The sequence below is a fragment of the Alexandromys fortis genome, unplaced genomic scaffold (genome assembly GCF_014885135.2).
Source record: "Alexandromys fortis isolate MF-2015 unplaced genomic scaffold, M_Fortis_MF-2015_v1.1 scaffold_15, whole genome shotgun sequence".
NCBI classification, from domain to species: Eukaryota; Metazoa; Chordata; class Mammalia; order Rodentia; family Cricetidae; genus Alexandromys; species Alexandromys fortis.
In genome coordinates this window covers 2,995,701-3,004,789 of record NW_026067911.1, presented here as the reverse complement: position 1 = coordinate 3,004,789, position 9,089 = coordinate 2,995,701, and the positions used below count along the sequence as shown (strand labels likewise).

Here is a 9,089-nt window from a genome sequence, read left to right as displayed (position 1 = left end):
GACACAGGGCGGGGAAGACGACAACAGGGAGGCTCGATACAGGATCCTCCTAGCAGCCTTCCCCTGCCTCTGAACACAGCAGGTGCCCCTGACATTCATCAAAATCATACAGATTTTACTAACAACAGCCACATGGAAACAGTTGCTTTGTACAGTATAATGAAGAATGTGGTTTGGGCTTCATGGTACTTTATTCTCACCAATATGCAAGGCCCATGGTCACTGTGGAAGGCTTATTTTCTAGACAAGGCATAAAGGCCATTTCCTACACTGCCAGGGTTGAATCTGACAGGTCTTAAGTGGCTCTAGGAGGTGGAAGGATGTGTTTTTTTTTGCCTTTGATAGCTTCTCAGGTAAGGACTTTAGACTGTTTGCCAATCTCTTAGGGATTGTGTTTGAGCATTTCTGCAACTTAGCATTGCAAATCTTAGGAGTCATCCAAACACTGGTGGAAGGGGACAGGAAAGAGGATGAAACCCAGCCAGGGTGATTTCCTAGGGAGCCTGCGGCTGGTGGGCACACAGTGACAGCTCGTCCTTTGTGTGGGGCTATTCCTGATTCCCAGGAGACCCTTGGTTTTCTTGCGGAGGAGGTTAGGGTGCAGAGAGGGTCTGAGAGCAGGGCACTGATCACTGTGTGCCCTACTGACTTCTGGGGGGGGGCGGTGACGACTAGATACTTGAGAAGAAAAACTTTTGACTGCTTTGGACAGTTTTCTTTTTGTTGTTGTTCTTGGAATTTTTGTGAAGGAATAAAAATGAAATCAGATTTTTTGACTGTTTGAAGGAATCTCAAGGAAGGCCTGAACCTTTCCTTTCAGGAACAGTTGTATCAATGTTGTATGCCTGACCTGTGTCCTGTGTTTGGTTCTACTGGTCCTTAAAATTTAACTTTTCAAACTTAGCTTATGTTCTTGAATTATTGTTACATTTATACTTACTTGTTTAATTTTTTTTTTGAGGCAGGATCTCATGTAGTTCAGAATGTCTTTGAAGTTCCTGTGTAGAGGAGTCTAGCCTTGAACTTCTGATCTTCCCAAGTTCCATGTTTATAGGCATTTTCTACCATGCCCAGCCCACTTTGCTGTCTTGAGTAGGATTTACGTATTGGTCATCATTTGGAGGCAGTTATTCTTCAGGCCTGAAGGACATAACCCTAAAATTGGAGTTGAACCCACTTTTGTTCCTGTTTGCAGAGGTGTAGCCCCAAGTCTCAGGTGCTATTTAGAAATCTTGTGTCTGAGTAGGTCAAATGCCACTGAGCCAAGAGGGTTTTGTCTTTCTCCCAGAGCACCCAGGGGTAGACGCAAAATTCAGTCAAGTTGTTTTGAGTTTTATCATTTGTAACTTAGAATCATCACAATTTCTCGTATGGTCTGAATAAAATATAAATTAGGGGTTCTCAAACTCAAATGTGCAACAGGGGCAGGGAAGGAACATGCAGGAAAGAAGAACTGCTGGGTAGAGGAGTACACAGCCTACTGTCATGGCGGACACACACAGCCTACTGTCATGGTGGAAACACACAGCCTACTGTCATGGCGGAAACACACAGCCTATTGTCATGGCAGAAACACAAAGCCTACTGTCATGGAGGACACACACAGCCTACTGTCATGGTGGATGCACACAGCCTACTGTCATGGTGGACACACACAGCCTACTGTCATGGCGGAAGCACACAGCCTACTGTCATGGCAGGCGTACACAGCCTACTGTCATGGTGGATGCACACAGCCTACTGTCACGGCGGACACACACAGCCCACTGTCATGAAGGACGCACACAGCCTACTGTCATGGTGGATGCACACGGCCTACTGTCATGGCAGGCTCCACTGTGTGTAATAACATAGTTCAGAAAGACGTCCTCCTCTCCCATATGCATGATATGCATGCTTGGGGCAGTCCAGAGCAGTGGGGTCAGTGTGAAACGGTCATAGAGGCCATCATTGTCCAGAATAAGCTAAAGGGAAGCTCAGATGGTTAACACAGGAAAACGTACTGCAGCTTCATGGTTTTTGAAATTAAATTTATATCCCTATTTTAAAAAATTAAATCATGTACATATTTTAAAAAGCACAAAGTGAAGTGCGTCTGGACCGCGGGTAGCCTGGCTGCTAGTCCGTGATCACTGACTTCTCTGACCTGCTGCTGTCCAGTGTGACACCTCTGTCCCGCCACTCTCTGCCCTTTTCCTTGAGCCTTCCATTAACCTTATGGCTTGACAAGTCTGTTGTGCTGAGCATCCTTTAGGCTGCCTAGATGCATGCATGCAGTGAACTCAAACAGATTTATAATGAACTGATTGTGGACTCTGGAGAGTCCAATGAGCATAATCTTTTGTTTTGCAGATGTTTCTATTGATATGCCAGACCTACTAGATATCAGCCACCTCAGAGCCAGGGGCTTACAGCCAGGAGAAGAGGAACTTCCAGACATCAGTCCCCCTATAGTCATTCCTGATGACTCAAAAGGTACCATCTTCTGCAGGAAGGATGCTCACTGCCTCCCACCTTCCTCCAGCCAGGGGTAGTCACTATTCTATAGTCATTCTTGATGACTCAATAGGTACCATCTTCTACTGGAAGGACGCCCACTGCCTCCCACCTTCCTCCAGCCAGGGGTAGTCACTATTCCACCACTGATCTGCTCCCTGTGAGGTCATCGACTAGACACATAGGAACGAAGCATGGCCGCACTGCGCACTGCAAACACATATACTCCGAGTCATTGATTTGGGGTCCTGGTGGCAGGTGGCTTCTGGAAGGGCTTACAGACAGGCAATGGTGAGCAGCAGGGGGTCTCAGAATAGTTTTTCTTACTGCTCATATCAACAATGTTCAGTACAGACTCTTGATTGGCAAGTAGACAGTGTTCTTAGAAATAAATGTAGGGATTGAAACTATTTAGCTCACAGAAATGTCAGAACTTCTTGTTTTATTTGTGTCTAAGTGCCCCAAACCTACTGTTTTCCCTTATTACTGTAATGAACTATGTTTTTCAGGTGGTATGTGTGTGTGTGGGGGGGGGGGGTGGGTAACCAGGCGTGAGAGAGTCTGGGAATGTCCTGGACTGATGTGGTTTCTTTTTTCTAACACTGTTGGCCATGGCTAGCTCTCATTTATAACCTGTCCCTTCATTTTCAGATCGCCTGATGAACCAGTTGATAGACCGTAGGTATCTTTAAAAATGTTTTTGGTGTCTTATATTTGTTACTAGTGTGACGTGTTTTAAAGATTGGTTTATTTTTATTTTATACATATGGATGTCTTCTCTGTATGCATGTCTGTGTACCATGTGAAAGTCTGATGCCCACAGAAGCCAGAAGAGAGTGTCAGGTTCTCTGGAAATTAGTTAGAGAGGGTTGCGAGTCACCATGTGTGAGCTCTGGGAACAGAACCTGGGCCCTCTGGAAGAGCAGTAAGTTCTCTTAACTCTTCAGCCCCCCTAGTGTGACAAGCTTTTCTGTGATAGTTTAGCAAAGAAGTTTTCTGTGCTGGATACGTGCAGCTATTCCTGGGTGGAAGGGCCTAGAAGTTGAATAAGCAACAAATCTCGGCCAACAACATGCTGTGTGAGTGGGCCTTATGGCTCAGGAGGGTTAGTGTAGGCTTGAGAGCCAGCAGTCCTTGGCGGGGGGTGGGGGGGACTGTGTGGGCTGAAAGAATTTATTTTCTGCTCTGTATGTCCCTGTTACCTCATGTGTAAATGGAGGTAACAATACCATTTATTCTCACGAATAGCTCAATAGTTAGATGGCATAAAAAGAAGTCAAATTAAGACCCAACGAAATGGACTTCAGGCAGTCTGTAGAGAAGGGGCTGAAGAGTGATGAAGGCGGGAAGTGGAAAGTCCTGTTTCTCACAGTGGGATATCCTGCTGTGCTCTGCAGCCTCAGACATTGACGAATCCTCCGTGATGCAGCTGGCCGAGATGGGCTTCCCTTTGGAAGCCTGCCGCAAGGCCGTGTACTTCACTGGAAACACGGGAGCCGAGGTGGCCTTCAACTGGATTATTATGCACATGGAGGAACCTGGTAGGTGGCAATATGGGAGCGATTTGGGGTTCATATTCCCAAGGGTATATCCCTACAGAGGAGTTTTCAGATGGCAAAATGCTGCAGTTTGAGCAAAGTCACCGTCTTAATCTTTGAATCAACAACTTTCTTGAAATCACTTCCTCCTTTAAGGTGTCCACGCTTTTTGATCAAAAGATTAGAAAGATGTGGTGTCTACTTCAAGTTTGAAATAGAAAACTGAAGAAATGGAGGCCCTCTCCTTAGCTTCTTGTTTCATCTACTTTCTGAAGATGTCAGTTATATATCCGTCAGAAGGGTACATTCACGTGGATTTTAGTCACATCACAATTAAGCAGCTGTCTAATTCTAGAAAAGTTTTGTATACCCAAAAGAAATGCTATAGACTGGAGCCATCTACAGTAGTTTGAATGTAACTGGCTCCCATACTCTGATAGGGAGTGGCACTATTAGGAGGCGTGGCTTTGTTGGAGTGGGTATGGCCTTGCTGAAGGAAGTATGTCACTGGGTGGGCAGGCTTTGAGGTTTCCTATGCTCAGGAAACTGTCCAGTGTCTCAGTTGACTTCCTGTTACCTGTACGATAGAGCACTTTTAGCTCTAGTACCATGCCTGTCTGCATTCCTTCATGTCCCACCATGACGATAATGGACTGAATCTCTGAAACTATAAGGAGGCCACCCCAATTAAATGTTTTCTTTATAAGAGTTGCTGTGGTCATGGTGTCTCTTCAAAGCAATAGAAACCCTAACTATGACACCGTCTCTCCCACGTCCTTGCTCTCTCCAATGCCTAGTGTTCACTAATCTACTTTATGGGTATCCTACAATTGTTATGAATTGCCTGTTTTTGACCATTCGTGTGAATGGGAGAGGCCTTTTGTGTCAGGCTTCTCTTGCTTTTCATAGTGTATTTAGGGGTCTTATGCTGTAGCATGAAAGTGCTTCCTTTTAACAGACATATAGTATCCTATTGTATAGCCATACCATAATTTATTGTCCTTCCAGCAGAGATGATACTCAGTTGGGTTGTTTCTATTCTTTGGCGTTTACTAATGTGACTGGAAATATGAACATTTTTTGCATTTGTGCATTTATAATTTGTTTCTCTTGAACAGAATTGATGTAGTTCTATGTTTAAAATTTTGAAAACTGTCAAACAGTTTTGCACAGTGGCTGAACTCCCACCCATATGTTCACCCATGCTGAATGGGGGCTCCAGTTTCTCTGAATTCTCACTGTTAGCTGTTTCCTTACAGTGGTTCCTGGATGTACTGTGGTATGCCAGGGTGATTTCAAGAGGTATTTCCCTAATGACTGATAGCACTGGGGGCATAATTAGTTCTTTACCTTTTTGTTATTAAGTTCTAAGAGTTCTTTATACAGGTTCTAGATACAGGTTTCTAGGTACAATTTCCAGAGATAGTTTCCTGTTCTTCTTCACTTCTTTTGTTGTTGTTGTTGATGTTGTTGTTTTTCTAGACAAGGTTTCTCTGTAGCTTTAGAACCTGTCCTGGAACTAGCTCTTATAGACCAGGCTGGTCTCAAACTCACAGAGATCCTTCTGCCTCTGCTTCCTGAGTGCTTGATTAAAGGCCTGCACTACCACTGCCTGGCCTGTCTTCACTTCTTTTAAGTGGACACTTATTCAATTTTGATGGTGTGTGCTACATCTACTTTTTTGTTTGATGAATTACACTTTTTGTGTTGTATATAAGAAATCATCACTTAATCCAGTGTCCCAAAGACTGACTTTCCGTGTTTTCTCTTTTAATTTAAAGAGATTAAAATTATTTTAATTAATTTTTAAAATTAATACTTTTAGCTCCTGTGCTTAAGACAAAGATCTCTCTTGCGTTGATTTTGTGTCTTCATGGTTTATATGCAGCTAACCAGTTGTCCTGGCACCATTTGATGAAAAGGCTGTTTTCCCGGCTGAAAGGGGTGCTTGGAAGTCATGTGACCTTGGCCTTTCCAACCTCACAGTTCTGTTAAACTGACTTACATCTCTAACCTTAGATCTGGTTCTAGGATCCTTGATTAAGCAACTTCATATATTTTTCTACATTACTCCTACAATGTTTGTTTTCAAGACAAAAAAAAAAAACCAGAAAAATTTTAGTATAGTTATTTTCCTCAGATTTTGCTGAACCACTGTCCATCCCTGGGTATGGAGGGGCTGGAGCCTCTGTATTTGGTGCTACTGGACTGGACAACCAACCTCCTGAGGAAATTGTAGCTATCATCACGTCCATGGGATTTCAGCGCAATCAGGCCGTGCAGGCCCTACGAGCCACGGTGAGCACCGGTGATTGAGCTAGCGAATTCTGGCCTTGCTGGAGGGGGTTCCAGTTTGCTCCTTGGCAGTAGAGACCTCCCAGTGTCTTTGATCATTTTGAATCATTGTCTGACTGTGTCCCATCACACGTCATGATGATTTATTTTCATGTAGTATACAATGAGGGACATGGCGAGCTTAGGCCTGAGGGGATGTGGAGCTGGGGCGATGTGACCAAGATCTTTAACGTTCCTTAGTGGGCCTCACAGATCTGCTTGGGGTTTGCCAGCTTCAGAGCAAAGAGGGTGCCAGGGTTCTGACTTGGTAAGAAACCGTATAAGATATAATCATGCTGTTTTGCTATCGAGACCTTGGAGAAATGTGTCTCGATGGCCCTTGTAGAAAGTCCTTGGAATTCTCTGCCGCTGTTTTCCTCTGCAGAGAAGAATTTCTGCTGTAGTTATGACTGTCACAGTTCATTAGGAGGGGCTGTGCAGCAAGGGGTTGGTGGTGTAGGCATCTGTTTAATAGTCGGGGAAGAACTCTTGCTAACCCCCTCTCAATGGCCCCTCCCCATCAGAACTCATTCTGAGTGGCTGTCTGCTCCCAGGTCCTTTCGCCTGTTCTGACTAGGTGCCTGCAAAAGACAGAGAAGATAGTGTATCTAATTACTGTGGCTGTAGAAAGGGCCGTGTGGAAACACTGCCCTTGCCCTGTGCCCTTTGCATCCCTCATCATGGCACCAGCCTACAACAAGCTGAGCTAAGACAAGTGGGGACTCTGGAGCTCATTTTCTGGTGACTGAGTGGTAGGGTGTGTGTGGGGGAGTGGCAGAGTCTGAGCTTCTCACTCAGAGGTGCTTAGGACCAGTCAGCTAGCTCCTGCCTAGCTGCTTGACCCCTGGTGCAAAGGTTTGGGACATGATGAGGCCTGGACACTGAATGCCTTGTGGTTCTCCTTTCTTCAGAATCATAACCTGGAAAGGGCGCTGGACTGGATCTTCAGCCACCCCGAGTTTGAAGAGGACAGTGACTTTGTGATTGAGATGGAGAACAACGCCAATGCCAACATCGTGTCTGAGGCCAAGCCTGAAGGGCCCAGAGTCAAGGATGGATCTGGAAGTAAGTCCCTAGGCATCATTGCGATAGTCATCCATGTATTAGGTCACACCTTCCTTCTCCTCCGTTCAACTTTAGCTCAGAGCTATCTTCTCATAAATGGTGTATCTTGCCACTTGGGCTGCATTGGTTTGATAAAAATCTAGGTAATGTAAGGTCATGCCACAGGAGTGTTGGTGTGTATTGTGTGTGTGTGTGTGCGCGCATGCATGATTGTGCATGCACATGCATGTATGTGCGTGTGTGCGAGGTACCAAATTAGACTTTGTATATTCCTCTCTGTGCGTGCTGGGTATTGGTCAGGCTAGGCAAGTACTCTCCCATAAGCTCCATGTCCAACCCAACTTTGCCTCTTCCAGTGAGGTTTACATTTCTTCATGAAACGCGGCAGCTTTGGCCAAAAGAAGCATTTATATTCATAGAGGAATGCTTTGAATTTGGAAAGGCAATCTTACGTCCATGATAACTCTCCCATGTCTAGGCTGGCTGCTGGCAGTTTTCTGAAGGGATGTTCCAGAATGATTAGACATGGCCAGACTAACGATATCTTTCAGTAGCCAGCTATTATGTAGTGGCTGGGAGCCAGGCACTGTTGTAAGCCCTTTGTAGATAAACACTCCTCAAATCTTACCATAGCCAGTTTCATAGGTGAGAACATGGAGGTGGAAGGGAGGTACAATACCCAAGGTCATAAAGCTCTTCAGAGGTGGAAACAAGTTCAGACCCCTTCCCCGTGTTCTTCCCATCATGATATCCTGTTTCCTGTGGGATGACATTTAGCTCTTTAGCCTGCCATTTAACTTACCTACCGTCATGACCTAGCCTACCACATCTGTTACTTCTGCATCCTTCTTTTTGCAGCCTGGATGTCTGGCATTGTCTCTTCTTTCCTGCTCCAGGCCTTTGCCAGGTGAATCCCTATTCGTGAACTACCCATTCCCATCATTGGCCACATGATCTTATCTCTTCCTCTTCCTCCTATTCTTCACCCCATCCCCATCTCATGCCTTTTCCCCTCTTTCTCTATAAAATGGGAATTTGCCCACTGAAATCTTCATTCTAGCTAAGTAGGAAAGGGATAAGACACAGTTCTCCCAAACTCCATATTCATCTATAAGGTCTTGTGTTTCTCTCCAGAAACTAGTAGTTCCAAACACCGGGTGCTATAATGGACAAACTCTCAGCGATTCATAGCAGAATTAGTTCCGCACTCTGTGCCCATTGGTTCAGTACTTCGTCTATGTCCATGATGGTGTTCGGAGATGTTGAGCCCTTTTGGCAGAAGGACAAACTTCCCAACCCAAGGATGGGGTTGTTGTAAAGCTGCTACAGCATTGGGCTGGGGTGGCGGGGGCTCTGATCCTCAGGGTTTCCTTTCTCCTAAGGGGTTAGTAATGACAAAAATCAGACACATAATCCCTCAGGCTTGCTTACCTTAGGGCCCTGCAAGGATACCTCGGTCTTGCTACATGCTGAATTTTGCCCTAGTAGGACACTATAAAATTTCTTTCAAGTATCTTTTAAGAGACTGAGTTAGGCCATGGAGTTGAGGATGCTGGTGGGGAAGGAGGGCTGTCAGAGGTGCTATGAAAAGGTATGTGTAAATATATCTGTATTTATAAATATATAGCCTCAGAAGGCAGAGAGGAGGGATTGCCA

At 45.1% G+C, this 9,089-nt stretch overlaps 1 protein-coding gene across 4 annotated transcripts in view; it reads left to right on the top strand.

Moving 5' to 3' along the window:
- The window catches only part of Usp13 (ubiquitin specific peptidase 13), a 117,371-nt gene that overhangs the window by 90,178 nt on the left and 18,104 nt on the right, over window positions 1-9,089 (top strand). For all 4 annotated transcript variants that reach the window (XM_050138372.1, XM_050138374.1, XM_050138373.1 and 1 more), the window contains 5 exons: window positions 2,353-2,475; window positions 3,148-3,174; window positions 3,894-4,037; window positions 6,175-6,332; window positions 7,280-7,433. In XM_050138372.1, coding sequence (XP_049994329.1) covers window positions 2,353-2,475; window positions 3,148-3,174; window positions 3,894-4,037; window positions 6,175-6,332; window positions 7,280-7,433 — 606 coding nt within the window. The remainder of the gene's footprint in view (window positions 1-2,352; window positions 2,476-3,147; window positions 3,175-3,893; window positions 4,038-6,174; window positions 6,333-7,279; window positions 7,434-9,089) is intronic.